Source organism: Larus michahellis, chromosome 4, assembly GCF_964199755.1.
Source record: "Larus michahellis chromosome 4, bLarMic1.1, whole genome shotgun sequence".
Classification (NCBI taxonomy): Eukaryota; Metazoa; Chordata; class Aves; order Charadriiformes; family Laridae; genus Larus; species Larus michahellis.
In genome coordinates, this window is record NC_133899.1 from 84,980,633 (window position 1) to 85,005,879 (window position 25,247).

The window sequence follows — 25,247 nt, forward strand, 5'->3', positions numbered from 1 at the left end:
GCGGCAGAGCGCATCCCCAGCCTCCCAAGCGGCAGGAACGCCACTCCTTCACGGCACTCGCCCCTGCCGTGACTCAACACGCCTCCCGCTCAGAAACACAGAGTAACCCAAACCAAGCCCCATACACAAACTAGGAAATTGCAGTTCTCCTGGGTCAGGAGGCGGAACAGCACTAATTACAAAGTAATTAACTTTTAGTACAAGTTTCATTGTCAGTAAAGGGAGAGGAAGGGCTGAGGTTACTGGTCTGTATTTGATATTCCTAATTCATACAACATTGTCTTCTGTGAAATGGTTAAAGGTGATACAGATGATTTATTTTGAGGGAATATGACCTATATACGCTGGTTACCTAAATGATTTAATGGGTATTACGCCAGCATTATTTCATACAAGCCTGCAAGAGTCAGCCAGTGGTCTCACGTAAGCTGGATCCTCCGTGCACACAGAATGAAAATGCTGAAGTGTCAAAAAACAGCTACAAAACAGGAAACCACAGACAGGCACGATTTCCATCCAATCTAGTAAATCTGCATTAAATATCAGATTAAGTTTTGGGGCATCTCTTTTAATTTTACACCGGATACCTCTACATTACAATAGGTGGGGGGAAGAGTCATTTGACATCATTTGTACGTAGGCTAATAATGACGCTACAGATAGAAATACAAAGAAAAAGGTGTTTCCCATGTGAATGTTTAATAATCATAGCCAATGTAACCTCAGCACAGACAGAGATGAAGCGAAATAAAATTAGTGCTAATTAGGTTTCGGCAGTCCTGAAGTTGTTCTTTCAGGAAAGCAACTGCATGGCTACCAACTGACTATCCCAAACGGCACATGGCACCGCTCCATCAGCAACCTCCCCTGTGGGACGGTAATTCAGAGGGCAGGGTGGAGTACTCGGGCACTAATGACACATGCTAATTCCTCATTATCCTTCTATCTAATACCCTACAGTGTCACTGTTTTTTTTCCCTTGTTAAACATCTGTCAATTTCCTCACTTTTTTTGGTAGGTTTTTAACAGCTAAACAACTGCTGCCTGTATTAAACACTGTGTTAAATAGGAAAAATCACAAAGAGCAAGGCAACACTAGGGAGGTCAAGCGGTATTGGTGATGAAAAAACAGGTCTCCGTCAACTCAGTGAGAGAAGAGACTCGCTCCGTTCATCTACCGGTAAGGCAGTGAGACCAGTAAAGAAACAGCAGGAGATAAAACTTCAGTATCAATTAAGCACTTGACCTTTGTTAGAGCCTCTCTCTACAGAAATTACACAGCATAATCAGACGGATACCAACTTTAACTACAGAGCTTGCTCGGGTACTTTGCATATACAGGAAAGCGAATACTTTCTTAGTGGAAGTCGTTGAAATAATTCAAGGTTAGATGAAAACCAAAGCACAGTCATAAGCCAAACCATATGATCTACAAATTACCTCCTCTTGTTCTACTTTCTAGGGCTCGTGTTGCCAAAAATGCTGAGGCCCTCTGCTCCACTTCTAGCTACTCTTCTGGAGAGGTGAAGTGTCCAAAACTGGCTGCATCTCCACAAAACACAGTGCCCAGTGGGATTGTCTCATGATGGGAACAGCAACTGCATTGGTGCACAGGCACCATCCCGCGATCTCTTGTACTACTGCCACAAACAGAGCAGCAGCTGGAGGTGTCTCTAACCCTGCTCTCACCCACTGCTAGCAGCCAACGCAGAATTCATGCACCAGGTAGCTCTCTAGAGAAGCCAAAAACTGATGGTATAGCCTCTGGATTTACCGTAAGAAAGTCTTATGAACTTATGAACCCCATGAACTACAGCTACTTCACTGAACTCAGAAACTTGGCCACATAGAAGATGCAGAACATGTTTTAAATGCACCTCAGAAACCATTCTTATGGTGGGGCGGAGGGGCAGTGTGTGGAAATGCTGATGAAAACGTCAAAGCGTTAAAAACATTCTTAACAGAATACGCAGAGACAAATAGCATATTTTATATAGAGAAATACACACTAGAGCTTGAACTAAAACAGTACTGGATAGCAAGAAGCAACAGATTAATTATCAAGAGTGAGAAAATTAACAGCTCAAAAATTTAAACATTACTGGAGTTCAGATAAAGGCACTCAGCACAACAGCCAGCGCTATTACTGTGAACAACGCTTTTGACTTTAGACCTTTTTGACGAGTATCATTAAACGCTACCACCAATTTGTGACCTACAGCATACCCTAACAACTCAAACCAATTGTAAAAATTATGAAATTTTTTCAGTTGACAGAGCTACAGTAATACGCACCTTAAAAGCTTCATATGGTGTGACATTTACATAAAAGCCTTGTACATAAGCAATGTAATGCGTGCGGTTTTTCAAAGAAGTCATGAAACGCGCACATCCAAAAGTTATCGGGGAAGTAGTTTTTATTGCAAGTAATAAAAATAATGAAAAAAAAACCATTCCAATTCAATTCCTAGAATCAATTTTGGACAATTAAAAGACATTTTAAATTTACACTAATTTTGAACCTGCAACATCAAAAAAAAAGACAGTTCAGTTGTGTTGTAGATGTTTTCATACACACACACACAACCTGAATACTGATACTGTTGCTAAAGGAACAGCTCTTTTTCCAAGATTACCTGTATGTACTACACTTGAAACAATAAAGCATGCTCTCGTGAAAGATTTCATTGTGAAGTATCTGGTGTTTTTAAATATTTTGAACACTTAGTATTGAATGATTGACTATAAGGGTGAGAATCTATCGTTCCCAAAAATATCCAATAAGGTATTCAAAACACTGATCAAAAATTCAACTCTGGAACTACGGTGCAATTCTGAATTAAGGGACCCACGTAAAGAGATAATATTTTGCGAGAGATTGCTGTGCTGTCTTGGGACAACAGAGACGTCCTTGGTATCTATAAAGGGGAAAATGGCAACATTTACAATAGTCCTTCGAGTGCAGAACAAAACTTCACAAACATTTGAATTTTTAGCACCAAGAAAGTGTCCTGTGCAAGAGAAACTCACTGGCTACATCTCAGCTGCACACAAACAGCACGACTGGCAAATTGCTCTGTTTCGCTGTTTCAGGTAGTTTTAAGTATGGCAGGCCCAGCACGACACACACCATGAAGGTACAAGTGAGAAATCCTGAATCCCGTGGAGCATTTAACATGAGTTTAAGAGAAAGGCGAACAGGCTTGACTTGCCTGCTCTAAAGATGCACTGTGACTATCTTTTTTCCCCGCTCTCTCGCAGAGTAAGGGCTTCATAGCCAGGCTCCCACGCTGCTGCAATCCAGATAATGTGGAGCATTTTGCAGGATACATAATAATTCACATTTGATCAAAATTCCAGATACCATGCATTACCAAATAAACTATTTTTAGTAATTTATCCTTGAAGTACATATTGTGCACTGAGAAAGATATTCTGGTTATAATCCTGACTTCATCTCTATGCTGGTAAGCAAAGCTTAGACTTTTGGAAGCACAAGTAAATGAAGTGAACCCCAATGTATTCTGAATTTACTACCATTTAATTGTGCCTTCACTAAGAAGCATGAATGCAGCTTTTTTTCCATTACTTAGCAGGTTAATGGTCAGATTTTGATGTTAAGACACGGGAGCTGAAGTTCGCTTGCAGTCGTACCGTGCCATACAACAAGCTGGACAACACCGCACGGACAGAAGACAATGTTTCCCACCATCCATCCTCTGTGGAGGCTTAGTGCCACTACCTTGTGCTTCTGCCCACTTCCAACAACGAGCACGTGGGACGGAGGCCACACCATTGCCCCCTCTTCCATGTACTTCACACCTACGCCTGCAGGCAGATTCGGAGTTTTATGAAAAACGCTTAATAAGGATAAAAACAATTTTTGCCTCACCAGCACAATCTTGTCTGCATAAAGACTCACCTACTCACACGCAAGTACTACTGGTTTAAATTACATTATGCCTGCCCTTTAATCAACTGTTGCTGTGCAATTACCAACAAACCAAGATTTTTAAGCACAATGACACTTCACACTTCTTAAGGTAACATCATAGTTTCAAAATGCAACTGCTTGAAGATCTTATCTGTGAAATGCTTATGGCCTGCTTCCTCCAGCGCCCTAATCCAATTTTACTTTTTAGAAGGTATTTTATTAACAGTCCAAACAAAAATCCCTCCAAAAATATTAGCTAGCACCATAGAATCAAGGACCTTCAAACATACAGTATAAAATTTGACAACATGGACATTTAAGGCAACTTATTTTCATACAAATTTTAATTTTATTTTACATCCCAAATACTTATTTTTATGTCAGCCACCCCTAGCACTTTCCAATTAATGCCAGAATTCACAAAAGGTTTGGTTTTTTTTTTCTTGTCGCTGCGTTGTTTTTTAATCATGATAGTATTTTATTGCTGGTTTTGGTCTGAACCTGCCCAAGTGTTAAATGTTCTACAGGTGCCCACATTCTCTATTTGTACTTGTTCAACCTGAGGCGGTTTGCCTCCTGCGGCTGACGGGATGAGCTGATGGGATGAGCCCCCAGCCGTTCACAGGTTGTGTCAGCAGAGTAGAAGCTCGGACAATCTTTGTGTACTCAACCGCGCAGAAGACTTCTTCCCCCACACGTCCTTTGCTTGTGTCGGATGCCACAAGCCGATGCAGAAGGCAGCCTTCACGAACAAAACAGCTTGCCCTCCTTCGCAGACAGGAATGCCAGATGGACGAGACGGGGGCTCACGTATACAGGCTTTGCTTTCAAATCATGTTGATTTAGATCTAGTACTACCTGCTCTTACAACAGAAACACACAGCCGTATTTTCAAAATAGGCACAGTGGGAGCAGCAAGACACAATATTTACAAATAGAGCACTGTAGCTACCACTGATATTTTCTGCAATTAAGATACCCGATATATCCACACTCACGTACGCACAGATGTATGACGAACAAATCTTTGTGACATAAATATCAGTGCAATGAGAAAAAAGGATCACATTTCAGTAGATCTATTTTAATGTGTGAAAAATAAAAGCTATTTCCCAAAATTTCAGCCATGACAAACTTAGGTCTGTCGTTCAATCTCTAAAAAACTGAAATACAGCAAGAACCAAGAGCTCTTTTGCCTTCAAGATTAGAAAGAATTTCCCGTCTGTTCAAACTGAAGCAATCTAAAGACCAAGAGAACCATCACCTGAACTCCGATTTAAGTTGTTGCTCCTACCATCACTAGTAATTTGAAATCAGGCTGACATTACTAGAGTCTCCAGCAGGTACCTTTGAATGCTTCATGTGTTATCCCAGCTTACGTTACTTGGAAGACCTCTAGCTCAGAAAAATGACCAACTAGAAGGCTGGCCACCATTTCATCCATTCCCATCCCCACGGTACTCCTCTGGGCCTTAGAGAGGATTAAAAAAAGAAAAAGAAATAAAAAAGTTCCAAATTTACAGTAACCCTGACATTCTTTTCCACAGCATGCAAAAGAAAATAAATTACCAAACATGAAAAACCCAACAAAACCAAAAAAAACCACACCATTACCAAAAACCTTCTCTTACTTTCTGCTTCTATGAACAAAGAATAATAAGGTATTAGAGACCATGTTATGTTGATTAGAAAGTAATAATTGAAACTACGTTTGTTATCAAATAGCTATATAAACAAGAAGTTATGATGAGCTAAGATTACCACTCCCAGAGGATACTTATAATGTTTTTTGTTTGGGTCCTAGCAACTGTGAAACAGAACTTTAAAATAGGAAGTCAATTAAACAATTAATGAACACTATGCAAAAAAATGCAAACAAGATCTTGCCAAATCAATAAAGCAACTTGTTCGCAGTCACAGCCCACAAAAGCTTATCTTGACATTAAGTTCTGTTTGCTCAGATAAGAAAACAAACCAGCAATCACAGCCCAGCAACTTTCGCCGAGGGGGGGTAGGGGGGGTGGTCGAAATTATTAAGTGTCCCAATTCACTTGTAATAGCAGTTCCTTACATTACCAGGACTCTTTTCTTATATATACTACTGACAGTAACCACGCTCGCAAGTCATAGCAGCTGACTTTGAACATGCTGACCTTGAGCAAGCAAATGACCTTAGCAGCGTGTACTTCTGGCTTATTTCATTGCAACAGCGAAACAGCCTCACCATCTATAGTAGTCTAGAGTCTCTGGCCACCACCCCTGACTATTTTAAGATATCCCAATACACTTCAGTGATGCACAGTTCAAAGTGATAGAATAACATCTGCTAGCATGTTGAAGTGCAAGTTGTTTACAGAGGCATTTTTAGCTTGTTCTCGTACTGTGCTTCCCTAACTGACAGAAAACTCAATTTATTAACAGAGCTTTGCTGCTTGTTTAAACACCCAAAACAAAAACAAAACAAAAAAACAACCAAACAAAAAAAAAAACAACAAAAAACCCAAAAAACTTTGGGCAAGAATTTCAGGCATTGTGAAAGGAGAAAAACCAAGACATCCCACTCTAGATAAAGTTTATTTAGAAACTTCAAGTATGTGACAGCAACGGGCAGACTTGAAAAAGCAGTTGCTTCCCGAGATGTCAGTTTTGCATGACTTCTTCCCTTGGTCATGCCTATAAAGGAAATCTGTATTCAGATAAGTATTTATTTGAATACATGTTTTTAACTGATGTTTTAAACATATGTAAGTTGTATGTTGATCTGATGTTAGGAGAAAATAATCGACAAGTTACTTGGATGCAACTGATGCGTCACTGAGTCATAGTTACCCATCAGGACGACAATCCTAACCTACGAAAAGAAAACATTCAATTTAACAAAAACACTCTAGGGAGGTAATGTCAGCCTGCGTTCTCCGGAGTCCCTGGAGTGACAAGGACTACACCTAATCAGGTTAAAGGCCAGTGAGAAAACAAGCCTCTCCAGGAATTCATGGCCACGAAAAATTTTTCTCTGATTTTCAAGGAATGTGCACAAGAAAGTGGGAGAACAACAGATCAAACAGATGTCATAAATTTGAGGGGAAAAAAAAAACAGCATAAGCTGTTGGTGGTTTATTCTGAAACTAAGTATAAAGCAGAAAAAGTTGTAAATAAAAAGCTGTCCTAGTACAACAGCCTCAGAGCACACACATAGCCCTCGCTACAGCCCAGCCCACGGGCGGTAATTAAGCTGCAGAACTCAACTACTTCATTGTTTTTCCAAAACCGTTTAAACAAGATCAAATCACCCCTCCAAGCTGCAGCAGAACTGACTGGGCGAGTGAAAGCAATGTCAGGACCACAGGACACGATGATTATCACTCTTCCTCCATCCTCTCTCATCCTTCATGGGAGAGGAGGGTGAAAGGAGGAGAGGGGGAAAAGCCTGCTCTTGTCCAACGGGAATACATCCAACAGCGATTTTTCCATCTCTCTGAGCTCCACTGCAACACTAGTGACATTTGGCATTTTGTCTGGAACAAGTCTGTTGATTAGCAGCTATCCTTAGTTGGAAGGCTGGAGGGAGGATATCACTGTCCGATTCAGGAATGAGTTGACTCCACTGAGGGCATCTACTCACATCGTTTGCTTTTTCTTATGGGCAAATCGCTGAATAACGAGGATCAGATTTTACTTCTGTCACCAGTGGAGCAGAAAAACATTTCCAAGCCATGAGTGTCCCTTAATAACCAGACAGCTTCCATTCTGCCAGCATCACTCAAGTTGTCCATCAGCCTGCCCTGTTTTGTATGGAGATCAATTATATTGCTTCCCATTCACTTCATCTTCCCAATGAATTTGACTATGCTAAACGACAGTTCGCATACAGACGCTGGATGCCAAGAGGAGCGTCCTTCCGTCAGGAAACTGAGTGCTTGTTCTCAAAAGATATTTCAGTAAAATTTCCAGCTGGACTCTAACAGCAGTATAGTCTGCCACAGTATGATGAAGCAGATGTTTTCTTTGGAGAAAGGAGGCAAAAGATAGGAAATGTAACTGTCAGGGCAGCTACACAGGGAACGGGAGCAGCGACTGTTCCGCTCCCTTCAGAGGCTGCGCATAAGGAACGCGCAATGAAGGAACACCCTCGCTCCTACACCTGCAATGGCTACTGTCAAGTGCATGATATTAGAAGGATTTTGTGAATTATAAGTTTTGTGGGGTTTACCAAAATCTCATTTTCAAAATCCTGTCTTTTAGGAAGACAACCCCAAATTAAATCAACATGAAGGTGATTCCCCTTGAAAAACAATTAAGCAGTAACTCCTCCCAACCAACAGCAAGCCCTAGCACACACAAACACTGCTATAGCTCTCCCTTCGAGCTATACTCGATTTCACATCTACACTCGATGGTAAATGCCAACATGGTGATACGTTTTATGAGTTCAGCTGGTGTTACAGCCAAGCAGTAAGTGGGAGAACAAAAGTATCAGAGAAGGAAGAGGCTTCATCATTACCAAACCCTGCCACATAGATGTTACCATTAGATGGAACTGTGCATCCTCTTAATAAAATTTTAACCACTCTGAACAATGGCTGAATGGTGCAGCCGACAGCGAGGTGCAGCCAGCATCGCTAACTGTCAGTTAGATACTAGCTAACAAGTAAAACAGATCTCCTTAAACGGTGGTGTTGCACACAGCTGATTCAAAGAGGGGAAGTTATACACGGATTTCAACAGAAGTTTCTCTGGAAAAAAACTCCTGGAGGGAGTACCAGAAGAAAGAAGAGGTCTGCTGTGAAACCAGACCTAGAGAGTTATTTCTGAACGCAAAATGCTGAGAAGGCCATTGCTTCTCACAGCAACAGAAAGGAAAGATAAGCAGGACCACCTTGACTGTTTCAGATCACCTGACTCTTCTTGCAGGTTACAGCTCCTTGGAGCCTGACATTTCGAAGCCCCTCTTCTCATACCCACTTCCCTAAATACATTCAGCCTCAGGAGAGAGGCAAAGCAAAGGAAAACGCCTTTGAGGGAAACACTATGCCCTGGGAAAACTTTCTGCCTCACCAGATGAGTGCAAGACACCAGACTTAGAAATAAAAGAAATGTGCTGATTCCCCTCCTCTGCAGCCTGCGCCCTGGGACAAGGGGAAAAGCAGCTTTTGATTCTGGATGCAACGCTCCCCTTTTCGTGATTTGGGGCACAGCTGACCAAAAGGACAGCAACATACTTATCATACCATTTCCATATATGACAAAAGCTGGATCACCTACGTTGGATGTAAGGGTTTTTTTCTTTTCAAAATGTATACACTGCATAGTTATTTACCTACTTAGATCATTCATAAAAGGTCAACAGGCTTAATGTGTGAGGCCAGCAGCACAGAAAAGGCTTCAAATACCAGATCTCTCTAGCCCACAGCTATTAAAATCCAGACCAGCATAAAACCAGCATGTAAGCATAGCCACTGTCTTTTAGGGAACAAGTATTCAAAATATTATTTCATCTTTAAAACAAAGAAAAAAAAAATAATCTGTGACTTAAGACAGGATACTGTGGTTAATATTTATTCATATCAGTACTCTGATTTCTAGCAAGACATAATAACGAGGAGTTTCCAAAGGTAACAAACTGTCAAAAAGTATTTTTATACTTGTTTTAACTATTTTCTTACTTTCTCTTTGTTTGACAAAGCTGAACCAGAAACAGAAAACATAAAATCGTTATCATACCATCCAGTTTGTCTCCATTTTTCTGTTTGTCTACACTCTTAAATTTAAATTAGTCTTACTTTTTTCAGGATTTCTCCTCATACAAAAGCACAGTAGTGTCTGCAATAGTCATCATTATGTCACCTCTTTTTGTGCTACAGACTAACGTAAGTGAGGTAAGTCAGCTCATTATCCATTCACCTGGCTGTATAATGTTCCCTGCCTTAAGTCCTAATCCTCTACTTATTTTTCCAATTCATTACTCACTTCCTCTTACAGATGTAAAATACTGATAATACCATTCAAAATAAACACCATAACTGTAGACTTTATGGCGTTCTCCATTCTCGCAATAATTACCTAATGACAGTCCCGTAAATGAGGGGAAAAAAAAAAAAAAGTAGTGACAAGATCTAGAAGAAAAAAAAAAAAAAAACACAACTGCACACAAACAACATAACCTCTTTCTCTTTATTCACTTTTACAAAACTTCTTTATGGGTTTCTCTTGAACATTCAACATACACTTCTACAGACACTGGTGGATGGACATTTCCATAGAGAAAGGGCAAATCCTTTTCTTGAAAATGACCGTGCCATAAATTAGCAGCGCTGCCGGAAATAACTGTTCTCCCATTCTCCCCAGGCCACCTCCCTCCGGGAGATGTGGGGTGAGCAGAAGGAGGGACAGGGATGGGGTGAGCATCACCCCGGAGCAGGACGACACAGGCACCACAGGGCTGAGAAGCAGCATCTCAATGCCGCAGGGATGCAGCCCCGCTTCCTCTCAACATACGTCATTGTTTAAGGGCACTTCGCTCCATACTTTCCTAAAACCTCAGATCCTAAAATAGTCATTTAAAAACAAAATGCTTCCTCTTAATAACTTCTTCTTTAAATTCTTGGCTGAGCACATTTGCATATCAGAACAGGCCAGTTTCACATCAACTGACATTTATATGGATATTTCCAAGGTAAAAGCAGCATGTTGTGCCTGTCACTTGGTGAAGCAAAGTCTCAAGCACTGTCATCTCTGACCGTGCAGGGATCCCCGCTGGTAAGAATTACGGGTAAAGCTCATGATAATACACATACAGTTTAGCACAGAAACAATTTTCAAAGATTGTACACAAGAACACAGATGAGATCACACTAATAAAAGAGGTGCTGCAGGGCACAAGCATTTTAAAAAAAAACGTTTCCAATCTGACTAATTGCATTAATTTAGTCTGAAGCTTTAAATAGCAAGAAAACATTTGTTTAAATAGATCTTTAAATAACCCGAACAAACATGTAGCACCACTGAGTGCAAGGGGACCAAAAAAAGAAAAAAAAAAAAAAAAAAGAGAGATTTCAATGTCCCAACTGCTGCTTGATTTTCTTAAAGAGTTTGTTTCAACATGTCATAGTCAAACAAGTCAAACCTGCACTATCACTCCCACCCTTTCCTAATACAAAAAACACTTAAGTACAGTTATATTTTATGAAGTAGCTCCTTATTTGATCAACAAGAAGCACAATCTCTTGCAAAATAAATTCCATCTCGATACATCTCTGAAGGCTCTTCTCATTCCTCTTTAAGGCTTTTCTCTTCAAATTTCCCTGGCATCATTTATTTTGAGACCTTTTGGATCAAATCCCTATTTTCTTATATTATTTACACTAGTCAGGTGCTTCCAAAGCAACACAAAGAACGTTTGAGGAACTGCATGCCAAGCCACACCAAGTTAATTTGAATCACTCAGCTGGTAGAATCCCATGCATCCATGATGAAATCCAGCATGCTAAAAACCTTTTCAGAAGTAAATCTTTGCAGAGGTAAACTTTCTGCTGAAAATAATTTTGTAGTTTGGTTGTTGGGTTTTTTTTCCAAAACTAAGTCAGTTTCAAAATTATCTCAACCAGTATTTAACTTAAATATGTCATCAAAACTATTCCAGTAGATAGACCCTAATCTTTTTTCTTTTTGCAAGTCCTTTTTACTTTCAAAAAAATACTGGCTTAAATGCCACTTTATAGAAGGATTATAAAAGTATACCAGATAAAAGAATATGATCTTCTACTGAACAGCCTGAATATTTACAAAGCACTTAAGTGCAGCTTAGTATCTAGGGAATTTTAGATGCATATGTTATATGAGTCTATATGAGTATCATTCAACATCACTGAGCCAAGACAAGCATATACACTCACAAGTCTTATGCTTGGGATGGGAGGGGAGAATATTTTTGGATGTACATTCACAACAAACCCCCGCTTACTCACGCTTCAGTGCATGTGATACAATACAAGTATTCAAAATGCACACAGAGTGCCCGGGAGTTGCACATTGATCTTGCCAGCATACAGACCTGCTCAACCTTGGAAGCATGTCATAGGTCACAATTCTATGTAAAGTATAGGTGCAAAAGAACATCAGGCCAAGTAAAACGTAACTACAGCTAAAATTTGTATGTAGGCAACTGAATAAGCACACCACCACTATGCCTAATGAGCCATCTGAAGTAGAAAAAACAATCTGAAACTAGTTAGTTGAGAACGAAGTACTACAACAGGGCCACCCAGCCTGGCTGTCTACAGCCTCTCCCCCTTTGCCAGTTCTTGGGGAGGCAGGAGGCAGAAGTGGCAATAGCTCAGAATAATCTGTAACTGTTTCAATAAATGAACAGCCAAAATACATAAGGAAGTATTCTCAGACCATGCATCTTGAGTAGCTGCTGAATTATGGATTTGTACAGAACAGCTGATGTTAAGACATTTGCATTGGTCAAGAACCTCACAAAATTCATGCTGACTTTTCAAGACTTGCATGTTTTTGTCCTGATGGGCTTGAAAATACTGTATCTTGAGCGGTGTACACCTATTACATCAAAACGAACTCTCAACTCACTTAATTTCATATTTCCTCTTGCACACATTTTTGTATAATGTGGGTTTGCATCAATTCATAGGGTTTCCAAATTTAGTTTTCTGTTGACGAACTTTGTGTAGTTTTTAAACCTTTAGCTGCAGTTTGTAATTAAGTAATGAGGAAATGCAGGTGAATTAGAATACTTTAAATGAGCACTACACATGAAACGTTCTTGTTTACAAGCTACAGTCAAAGAGTAATTAGATTTTTCTGGCATGAAGTCCAATCACTAATTTCATCAAGTCTACACTGCACAAGTTTTCACTTCCAACACGAATAGCTGTAAAATACTTAAAATTTTCTTCAAATTACTCATTGTCCTAGTTTACTAGTTTTTTACTGAATTTGCAGAGACAGGCAATACCCAGGACATACTATTGCCAACCATGAAAAAGCAGAACTGAAAAAGGTCTTCGATCAAGACAAGTTCAACTTATGAAGAAAACAAAAGGACCTCAGATGCTAAATACGAACAGCTTTCACATGTCATACAGGTTGGATAACTATACAAAGAAAGGATTAAAAAACAAAACAATAAATATACCTCCACTGTGAGGCCTATGCAAAATGCAACCATGTACCAAAATCACTTTAAATACCTGCCTGCTATCACCTTAAACATTTTAAACACCCTATCACTCACTAACTTCAGAAGTTCACTGAAGTCCACAGCTGTTGAAGGCACTCAATCAGAACTCAGTTTATAAGACCTAGGCAAAATATTTACAAGTGCTGGAGAAAAACAGAGGCGTTTACATAATCTTTGGCAATAGGATATAAAAATATGGCACTTCTAGTACACTGTCCAGCTGCTCACAGAAAAAAACCCATCATGTTAGGAAGGCAGGAAAGGCACCCTAATCCAGCAAGTGAAAGCTAATTTTTTTTCCAATTTTCCTTTTAAAAAGTCTCATCAGAGGTCTCAAAATAACAGCAACTGATGACTTCAGAGTGCAACACAAAACACACGTCTAGAAAAAAATAACAATATAAAAACATTCAAAGCAATTATTCACATTTAAAATGGTAACCAGCCACTTAATCTTAGTATGGCCTTCCTTCTTAGATGGCCCTTATGTTTTCCACATTATTTCTATTAGCTATCTGGAAGAGTAATTATCTAAGCCATTAACTTTAATAAGTGCTAAAACCTTGTTCCATTAAAAGTTAAAAACAAAGTAAAAGACACCTACCTGTAATACCGAGATTGTAAATAGGTTGAACAAATAGTCTTTGATACATGGCTGGCAGACCCAAAATCTATTACTTTAACCCGGTAAGGCTGCCGAACAGGATCCACCAACATAATGTTCTCTGGTTTGAGGTCAGCATGGATTAAACCCAGACTTTTTAGTTTTTTCAGTGCAGTGGCCACCTGTTGCAGAATAGGCCGTATTACTTTCAGTTGCAGAGGGCTGAATTTGTTTTGTTTCAGGAAGTCATATAAGTTCTGTTCCAACATCTCAAAAACCAGACAAGTATGGTTACGATGCTGAAAGCATTCGTAGGCTCTCACAAAGTTAAATTCATCAGCATTTTCAGTACTCAGTCTCGCTAATATGCTCACTTCTATTTGTCCTTGGCGTGCATACGAAGGATGATTCTTCAAGATTTTGATTGCCACAATCTCATTTGTCCCCCTTTTCCAGCACTTCACTACTTGTCCAAAGGTCCCTCGCCCAAGGAAATCAAGAACCTCGTAAGTGTTTTTCACAGAGCACAATACCTCGTGCTGTACCAACTGGTAATCTCCATCTCCGCTTGTACCACTTTGTTTTGAAGTCGCAGCCGTTGTCACAACCGTCACTGGGTTTCCTACGTTGGTTTGCAACATTGCAGGCAGGATGGACAGTTCATCAACAATCTGCATCGTGCTGTTTTGATTATCCAGCTCTTCACTCTTACGCTTCAATCCACATCGCTGGGGTCCTTCCAGGATCTCTGATCGGCTTCCTTGCGTCCCAGTCCGAGGTGCCTCTAACTGAGCTCGCTGCGCCCGCGCTGCTAATGCTTTTGTAGCACCTCCGATATTTTTTAAAGCGACAGCATTTGACTGCAACAAAAAGTTCTGTCCTCGAGGTCTGTCAAATGGGTTTTTAGTCTGAAAGTACGTACTAACCCTGTGGGGAGAAATGCCAAAGTTTTTACCATTCACATAGATTTGCGGGTAGGTTCTTTCGTGGTACACGCAACTGCTTGGTTCTAGTTTGAGTTTCTTCACACTACAAAAGGCACTTGACTGGGTTTGATAAACATATGGTGGATAGACCAAGACTTGTGAGGCCATACCTATGGAGGAAGAGAAAAAACAAAAAGCGAGTGAGAATCCTGCATTCATATTTCCAAGCTTTCCTGCAGATCCCTCTCCTAAAAAGATCAGGACACGAGTACATTTTCCAAACAAGCTAGCCTAAAGTTATTTCGTATTTAGCTTCTTACGGCCAATAGCAAGGTCCTCGTGCCTTACCAGTGCACACACTTTGGCACACAAGGACTGCGGCAGCAGCAGGGTACAGCAGAAAGTGCTTCTGCTGGTTGCACAGGGCAGGAGCGAGCCTGTGGCAGGACACGACTCCTAAAGTTTTCAAGTGGGGGAACTACCTTTGTGCTATTAAAAACTCAGCTTTCATTTAAAAAACCCCAGCATTTCTACATACAAAACTACTATAGTGTTCAGTAACATAAGTTAAACAACCAATTCAAGTATTTATCGATGATGATTTAAAATAACTTAAAAGCTCTTAATTGCAAGCCAGTGCTACCTGTTACACAAGGCGTCTGACCTACTCATCGTAAACACCATCGGGCTCCTGAGAGCAGACGGACAAGTGACACGACTGCCGCTGCTCCAACAATTTCACCATGATCAAAGTGAAAGGCATCGGGCTGCGCGATGGGGCCCAAAATACTTTAGGGGCAAGTGTATGTTCACATAAACAATTGCAGCTTTCTGGGTAAATTAAGATGTACAATAATCTAATCCATTCATGAAAGGTAAGTGCTTTCTCTAAGTTATATACCATCCCATTGCAGAAGTTTGTGTATCAGTGACAGCTGCAGGGGGCAGGGGCAACAATTTCCACCACCCCCCCCCGCCCCGTTCCGCTCCACTTCAGACTTGGAAACTAAGTACTAGCCTCATACTATCAGATATGCCAATTTCATGAGTCAGGCCATAGAAAACTTGCACTCTACGGCAACCTGTTAAATTAACTAAGTAAACATTTTACAGATCTACCAAATATGTCCCTGATCGAGTTCATTTCTGACAACTGCACCGATAATTGTACGCAGAGAACTTACAAGGACAGATTTCTCACAAAAAGTTTATTTTCAAGTGAATGTGAAAGGATGAAAAATAATATATTTTTCTAGATATGCTTTCTATATTCTGTAAATATTTTTCATATATTTTTTTTCTGCCAGCACAATTACTTCCTTGCTAAGAGAGAAGTGAAAGTTAAAATTATCCATCGTCTTTTGTTCTAACTGTTGAATTCCCAGTAAGGCTGGGATCAAAATTTCAACTTGAGTGACTCCACTTTCCTTGAGGTCATCACATTTTCGAAAGGCTGTACAGCCTCTCAGAAAGAACACTCGCAGGTTGGAAATCAGGAACGAAGAGCAGTTCTGTGCAAGAGGAGGCAGTTTGCCAGCCCGGGAAGCCACCCGAGCAGAGCAGTTCCATTTTGCACAGCACGTGTGATGGCGCAGGCTTAGTCCCGCTGCCTCCCTGAATCTGTCCCCGACTCGGGACACTAGCTGTATGGAAAGCAGGGCCACAAGACCACCCAGGGTCACACTCCACACAGTACCTCCCTTTCACAGACACAAAGCAGAGTTCTGCCAGCAGTGTCAGAAGGAGGAGAACAACGGCAGTGGTACCTGGCCCGCATGTAGGATGAGGAATCTCAGTTCCACTTTAAAGTGCATGGACCTCACCTCTCTTGGATGCTGTACCTTCCAGCTCTCGTCTCTGCACCGACCCTGCTGTGTCCCCTTCTAGACCTGCCAACACCAGCCTTACAATCACAGAATAGTTTGGGTTGGAAGGGACCTTTAAAGGTCATTGAGTCCAACCCCCTTGCAATAAGCAGGGACATCTTCAATGAGATCAGGTTGTTCAGAGCCCCATCCAACCTGACCTTGAATGTTTCCAGGGATGGGAACCACCTCTCTGGGCAAACTGTTCCAGTGTTTCACCACCCTCATCGTAAAAAATTTCTTCCTTACATTTAGTCTGAATCTACCCTCTTCTATTTAAAACCATTACCCCTTGTCCTATCACAACAAGCCCTACTAAAAAGTCTGTCCCTATCTTTCCTGTAGGCCCCCTTTAAGTACTGAAAGGCCACAATTAGGTCTCCCCAGAGCCTTCTCTTCTCCAGGCTAACCAACCCCAACTCTCAGTCCATCCTTTTAGGAGATGTGTTCCATCCCTCTGATCATTTTTGTGGCCCTTCTTTGGACCTGCTCCAACAGGTCCATGTCTTTTCTGTACTGAGGACCCCAGAGCTAGATGCAGTACTCCAGGTGGGGTCTCACCAGAGCAGAGTAGAGGAGCAGAATCACCTCCCCTGACCTGCTGGCCACGCTTCTTTTGATGAAGCCCAGAATACAGTTGGCCTTCTGGACTGCAAGCACACATTGTCAGCTCACGTCCAGTTTTTCATCCACCAGAACCCGCCAAGTCCTTCTCCTCAGGGCTGCTCTCAATCCCTTCATCCCCCAGCCTGTATTGATAACCAGGGTTGGCCCAACCCAGGTGCAGGACCTTACACTTGGCCTTGTTGAACCTCATGAGGTTCACATCGGTCCACTTCTCAAACTTGTCCAGATCCCTCTGGATGGTACCCCATCCCTCAGCCGCACCACTCAGCTTGGTGTCATCCGCAAACTTGCTCAGGGTGCACTCGATCCCACTGTCTATGTTACTGTTGAAGATATTAAACAGTACTGGTCCCAATATGAACCCCTGAGAGACGCCACTTGTCACCGATCTCCATGTGGACATTGAGACCTTGACCACTCACTATCCTCTGGATGAGACAATCCAACCAATTCCTCATTCAGCAAACAGCCCACCCATCAAATCCATCTCTCTCCAACTTTTATGTCACATAACACTAAACACTAAGAAAAAGGCACTGGGTGGACCCCAGTGTAAATTACTACAAGGCTTATACCATTCCAATCAGCTCTCAGAGACAGATTCAATACCAATAATACTTTAATTAAATCACTTTTTCATACCAAGCACATGAAGATTCTGGCAATGGGTATTTAAATTGCAGATGAGTCATATAAAACTTGAGCCAGACATTGCAATGACTCTGATCAAACGAAAACTAACCAAATGCATGGCATAATTATTCTGAAGCTGTGATATGATTTATGCAAATTAACACTTAAACATCTTAAGAGCAATTAAAATCATCATACCATCACCTCAGTTTAGCATCCTATAATGGTTTTTCCCCCAGCAATAGAAGAAAACTTCAAAGCCCTTTCCTTTCCAAAGCTGTTTGCCCAGAGACAGACGATGTAGAAAGCTGGAGATCACCAGCAGCCAGGCCCTCTTGCCACCAAACATTATGGGACTGACACTGGCTCCCTGCTCCATGCCAAGGATTTAGGACTTACTCTCAATCTCAAAACACAGGCAAAAATTCTCAAAGTTCTTGAATCTCCTCCTAAACAACATACCCCATCACAAAGTGCCTGGTGCACAGGATAAGCATGCTATTGACTATGAGACTTACCTTGTTTGCCATAATACTTAAATGAATCATTTAACCTGATCACATTACTTAGAGCTCCAGATTCAACCCTCATTGGCTGCCCCGGAGCACACATACGTCCAAGCCTACTTGGAGCTTCCAGTCCCACCTGCACAGCTCAGGCCAAGCTGTTTGCCTCCCGGGCAGACACAGGTCCAGCACAAGCAGCCAAAGCTGTGCTGCCCGATGGGAAGAAGCCTGGACGCCTGACCTGTGGGCAAAAGGCTTACTAAGCTGCAGCAACCCCAGCAGGTCCATTCACCCTGGATCTGCCGTTACCAAACAGCTAACGTCTTGCTTGGTTTAACTTCTGGAGAAGGTATTTGCCCATGTAAGTGTGCTGACAAAGCTGATGGCATGAAATTAAGACCATTACTTTGAAAAAAGCAGTGATAAACCTACACTGCAATTAAGGAGGTTTTCTGAAGACAACCCAGTGGGGTGAGAATGGGGGGGGGCGGATTATCCTCTAGCATGGCCAGAGGACCACTTAAATCCTTACCTGAGCCTGTTGAGACCACTGGCATTCAAAAATGTGTAAGTTTTCTACAGCTCATATTATTCCAAGCAGTCCAGGAGGACTGGAAGTACATAGTCCCAGCTCTCTATTTAAGATTAATATCAGTTGGATGAGAAAAACTATGCTACCATCTTCTGGGCTTTGTGTGTTTCTTACAGACTTAACTCCACGACCCTGAACTCTGACCGCAGCAACAGCTCTGTTCTCAGATAAGAAGTGTTTATTCAGTTATTATGAGAATATTTTTAGCAACTCCAAGAAAAAAATAATAATGAAGTACTAAATAAAAGAGATGACATATCCTGGGAGAACAACCTTTGATGCAATCATGACAGACTGAACTAAAAAAGTCAAATTTTACTCCAGGAAAGTGAAAATGTGCTTAGAAGTTCTTGTACGAGCATCTTATTTCTTACCTTCCCCTACGTACCTCCCCTTTACCCCAAATATTTTGTCATCTTTTAAACGTATACCTCAAGACGCAATCTCATTTGGAAAAGCTACAGTATCTTCATATAATCAATGAATAAGGTGTTCCTGTGAAACAGGCACAGTAAAATCCTGCAGCATCCTACACCTGAGACATCTTAAAGACCTCTGCCATGCACTCACACATGGTGGTCAGAAGACATTTCAGACAGAATCACACTCTTTACTACACATTATCATATATACAATGAAATACACCAGAACAGCATGAAACTGTCCAATACAACCAGCTGCCGGAGGCCTTTGCCTTGAGAAGCTAAGTTTATTAGTAGGATTGATTTCCCCCCACGCAGATAAAACCCATCCCCACAGCCAGAGAGCAGAGCTGCACAACAAACCTTGAAGGGAAAGGGAAAGGCAGGAGGGGGGGGCCTGTTGGTTTGATTTTGTTGGGTTTTGGGGGGGTTTTTGTTTGTTTGTTTTTTGTTTGGTTGGGTTTTTTTGCAGGTCTTCCAGTAAAAGAAAATAATTTACTGCACATTTTCACCCACCACAGAGTGGATCTTTCTTTTCCCCACATCACCGAGCTTATAGATCTTTCTGCACGTTTCTTATTGAGACTACTCCTGCCTCCTCATACAAACTGAAGTTTGTCAGACTGTATCTACATGAACAAGTTCAGCAGCACAATAAGAAAGGGATGTGTAGAGCAAATCAGCTGGTGTTAAAGGAAAGAAAAACCTCATTCCGTGTTTGTTTCAGGGAAGTTACTTGAGCCTGAACACTCATGAGCAACTGACACACATCTTCCAGTTAAAATTAATTTAAAATAAAAACTAAATGTGTGTGCTACAAGGCCACTCTGAGATGCAAACCAAAGCACAGTAAACAAAACTATCAGAAGATGGCCTGAAAAGCGGAATCCCTAGGTGACATACCCTGGGCAGCCTGCGGCTACTCGAGCAGCTTCAGACTCAAATTTCAGTTTTAGTCTCAGAAAAATCTGTCCATTCCCCCTACATGCAGTTTGAAGGCCCTTTTCTCCTTCCCCAAGTGCAAAATGACCATCGTAACTTCACCCCAGCACAGTGACCACTCCCAGGCAGTGGCACACACAAGCTGAAGTTGGCTCCCAAGTTCTCCGATACCAAGGTTGCTGCATCCCAACTCACGTGCCAGCTGCTGCTAGTGAATACTGCAGGGGATATGGAAAAGAAAGCCTGTTACTACCTCTAAATAGGGTCCCTTCGAAGGAAATGAGTCTTCTTGGCTTCAAGTCCGAAGCAGAGAACTTGGAAGTCTGCAATTAACTTATTAAACATTAAACCATACGAAATGTGTGAATTTTGATCAGAGTTAAGACTGTGAATTCTGTGCTTCTGAAGAAAGTCAAACAAAGTAACGAGGTAAACACATTTTAAATAAGTAAATTCATTGTTTATTCATTTAAATAAATGAATAAATACATTTTCACAACGTAATGACAATAAACAGGAGGCACTTCACAGTTTGCCATCCCAGTCAAGCTTCTCTCTACAAAAACTGAACAGAGAAAACCAGGCAGACATTGCTCAGGGAACTGGAGCATCTCTGGTAACGTCTTGCTAATGTTCACCTAACTGTAACAATGCTCTTTACTAGATTCTTTAAAATTATGTCTCCAGCCTTCTCGAGCAGTTCTAGGCAAATTCATAAACATGACCGATGGGGCAGGCTGTAACAACCTGGAGAAGCACAGGCTGTTCCAGGCCTGACCACCATTAATTATTAACTATACATTGACATTTCCTCATGGCGGAGTAAGGGGGAGGGTGGGGCAGCAGAGTAACTAGTTACTGAGACCCCTGCAGAAGAGTTGAAGAGAAAACTGCCTCACTACATCCTTAATTTTTCTACAAAATAAACAGGCCCTTTTAACTGCCCCGAGAAGTGCAATCACTATGTTGTTGCTGTTGTAATAAAATCCCCAGCAGGCAAAGCCTGGCCCATGGCAGCCACCTAATACTATAGTTACAATTTAACTCAAGAAAACTTGTTTTCCAACTTCTTTCAAGCCTCCATTGGTGAGAACCGGTTCCAACACACTTGGACCCTTCTCGCTGCGCAGCTGGGCACCAAGGGAGCTTTTCTAGCTTTTCTAAAAGCTTTTCTAAAAGCTCAGTAACTCCCAGCAAATGCCTAATCTGAGCAGCAGCACTTCTTAAGTATTTTATTCACATTACGCATCACCTTGATAAGACCGTAAAGATACTAAGTGTCATTTTTCCCAGGTTAAAAAGAAAAAAGTGTTTATTTTTTATATTAGGTGCCACACAACTTTTCAAGTTAGCAAGTACAAAGCTGAATTAGTTGCTCTCTCTTTCCCCGCAGAAGAAACTCTATTGCTGGTAGTAGCAGCACCTCTGTGTTATTGTTTATTTTGGACATGTAGCCGAACAAGCTGTACTGATGTGAGTACTTTCATACCCATGAACTGTTCACCCTGAGGAATTCCCTTATTCCAGCTGTATGATTCATAACAAAGCACTGGCAATTGAGGCTTCTTGCAATTTATAAAGGAAAACACATCTACAGAAAGTACAAAGAGTTAAGAGACAAAACGCAGGGAATCCCACCCCCTGGTCGCCTCAAAACCAGCTCTGCCAAGAGATCTCTGACCCATGGAAGGGAGGGAGCAGAGCAAAGGAGAAAGCACGAGGTGTTTCAAGTAACACGTGCCATACGAATTGTTTCCTCACATAGACACGGAGGCAATTCTGGATATGAACCACAGAGAACAGCGATGCAGAGGCGGCCCTGATGCTAGCTCACCAAAAAAGCCAACACCCACTTCTAGGGGTAGCAACCAGAGACCCAAAAGTTTAACAACAAAAGCAACGATTACATTCTTTGACTAAAATAGGAATTTTGGCCCGTGACACACCAACAAAACTAAGCTGAGCTGATGGTAGGCTTCACCTCACACAAAACCTCAGTCCTGCACAGATCAGTGGCAAAGGCTGAGGCTGGAAGGCCAGAGGTTGGTTCCAAGCTTGGAGAGCCTTAGTGAGAAGTAAACAATAAAAGGATCCAATTTTGCAGTTGCATAATGCAGTTACTACCTACCTAATAGAAATGTTACAAGGCTGACTTTAGATTCATGCAACATTTGAGATTTATTTATTTTTTAAATCAGACATTACCGCTGTTGCATTGATACCAGAAATTGAAAATATAAGTTCATTTAAGTGTGACGCGAACCAGTCTCAATTGCGCTATTGTCTCAATACTTGGAAAAAGAACTAACGCCATACACTGAACACAAACTTATTTAACATAAAATATCAGAGTGAACTCCTATGACTCATTTGTACCAGTAGCAGCACAGAAGAATACAATCGCTATATTCATATGTTCCACAGATATCAAAAGCTAAATCTTGTGATGCCAATATGACTGCAATCATAGTTAAAAAGACAAATGGAACAATACTTCAAGCATTTATTTTTCTGCTGGGCAAGAAGTTGTTACGCAACCGAAAAGAAAGCACAAGCAGCAGAGTGCGGGCCACCAGCCCCAAAAGAGACCGCGTTCTCCAAATCAGAATGTGCCACCATCAACACAAACGGCGCATTTCAACCAGCCAGGGCTTTGCCAGCCTAATCTCTTCTTTTAAAAGATTAATTCTTTTCGAACCTGAAAACAGTGGGCACACTGAAATAAAAGTCCCCAACGGCAGTGTTTAGGAGAGCCCACACCTTCGGGTTCTGCACAACAGCCCAGTGCTGAAGGATGGATTCAAACTGCTGCTACTGGCTGTCGCTCTTCAACACAGTAAGGATCAAGGCGTGGAGAGGTAGGACATAAAGCCACGCTTTCTTCATTGCTATGAGTATTTCCAAAAGATTTTGCCATCTTCCTTAAGTAGAAACAAAATTTAATAAGAGGGCTTCAGCTCAAACTGCCTGTTGGTAAACCACCTGTTCAAATACTGCCTTAAAAAACAAACAAACAAACAAAAACTTCCCTAACTTCCCTAAACAAATACATATGCCATTTTTCCTTCTTATTCCCAGCCATTTTATTTTCATTGTTTCATTTTGCATTCTTAGTCTGCTGAGTTTCTGTTAGAATTAACAGCAGCCCAACCCAGCTAAGACATTTATTTAGAACTTTCACTTTAGAATAGCTCTAGACAATACCAAATGCAGCTCCTATAAGAATATAAATCTAGATGGCTGCTAGTTACTACTTCATCTTCACAGAATGGCTGCTATGCCAGAACATCTGCATGCCCATGAAGGGATCCTACTTACACAAAGTCGATTCTTCATCAGGTCCTCTAAAGTACTCAAGGTGGAGGAGATTCATTCAAAATTATCTTTCTCCCTCTTATTAGAAAAGATTTTCATCCGGACAGAGCAAGCATCAGTACAGCAATGCAAAATTACTACTTCTCCCCACAGGACTTGCACATTAGGGTTTGCATCAGCGCACACACAAATAACATCCAGCTTATCAAGCCTGACATGTGATGCAAAAAATTTGCAAATCAGGGTCTACTGTACCAAGAGAGCACAGTTCGGGAGGTGTATAAAATTTTTTTCTTACACATTGAGAATCAGACAGCAGTAAGTAACATTTGGGTTAAAACCTTCCCCAAACACATGAAAAATCATAATCACTCTTCCAATAGGACCAACAAGAACTTAGTTATCAAGCAGTTACTGAGTTGCCAAGACAGCACACCTAGACCATATTAAATTCCTTCTGCAACAAAAATATTACAGTAAATAAGAACCTTAGCTTTTTTTTTTTGTTTGTTTAAAGTCTGACTTAACTACAAAAGAATTGGGACACCTAAACCCAACACACTTCTCTTGATTTATCTTTTTCTGCTACAATTTTCAGGTCAGTCACTTCAGCTACACCCAGTAACAACTTTCAAACATATACTGACTGAGGAATACGCACACAAACATATATATACACACACACAGAGTAAGTATATGTTTGAAAGGTTTTTTTTATATACACACACACACTGAATGAAAACTCTTCAAAGATCTATTATTTTGTTCAGAATACAAATTCCTTACTTAAAACCATTGCTTTCATAAGACAGGTGTTTTTCTTTCATTGTAAGCAACAACATTGTGAAGAAATCATTGGTTGCTTACTGCAAACAGCTATATAAATTAGACATGGCATATGTAGAACAAAAAAGAAAGAACAGAGGGAAAATAGGTGTTTACCACTTCTTTCAGATTTCTAGAGACCTGGAGGAAGCAGTTTCCTATGGGCAAAAATCAGTGCATTAGAAATGCATATTCTCTCACAGAAGGCGCAGCCTTTTGCCTCCTAACGAATCAATAACAATAATAACCCATATTATAATGTTTCCCAAAGCCACCACCGCAAGAAATTTCTCCCTCTCTCCTACACAGAGGAGCCTATTGATTTAACTATACAAAAAGGTATGCAAAAAGAAAGGCACGATTACATGCAGCATATGACCCCCTAGCTAGAGCATAATACTGTATAAACGTGCTTCAGTTTTTCCTCTGTTGTGTTCCCTTCCATATTTAATGATCTTTCCATTTGTAGCATAAATAAACTTTTAACATTCACTCTTGTTTTAATCTTTAAAACAAAGTTCAGACGTATCTTCAGCTGAGTTTTAAAAACACATTTAGTCTCAAAAAGCACTTGTTGCAAAAAGCTCTCAAAATATTTCTTGAGAAAAACTCCCACAACGTCCTCTTGCAGGGCTCAGAGCTGACACAAAGAAGTTAGCCCATAGCATCATTTCAAAAGCCATAAGAACACGTATTTAAAAAAAACCCTTTAGAATCCCATATAGCAATCCCTTCCTATCAGGCTGAATACCAATTAATTTCTTGCATCACAAAATAAGTTGGTATTAACAGATAAGGAAAGAGGGGACAGAGAGCTTTTTTCCTTCTCTTCGGAACAAAGCCTGTTCCTTCCAAAG

The 25,247-nt window shown here is 40.9% G+C and overlaps 1 protein-coding gene across 3 annotated transcripts in view; it reads right to left on the minus strand.

Annotated features, from left to right (window-relative positions):
• Positions 1-25,247, minus strand: part of HIPK3 (homeodomain interacting protein kinase 3) — a 114,848-nt gene that overhangs the window by 46,017 nt on the left and 43,584 nt on the right. For all 3 annotated transcript variants that reach the window (XM_074586186.1, XM_074586188.1, XM_074586185.1), the window contains one exon: positions 13,738-14,833. In XM_074586186.1, coding sequence (XP_074442287.1) covers positions 13,738-14,833 — 1,096 coding nt within the window. The remainder of the gene's footprint in view (positions 1-13,737; positions 14,834-25,247) is intronic.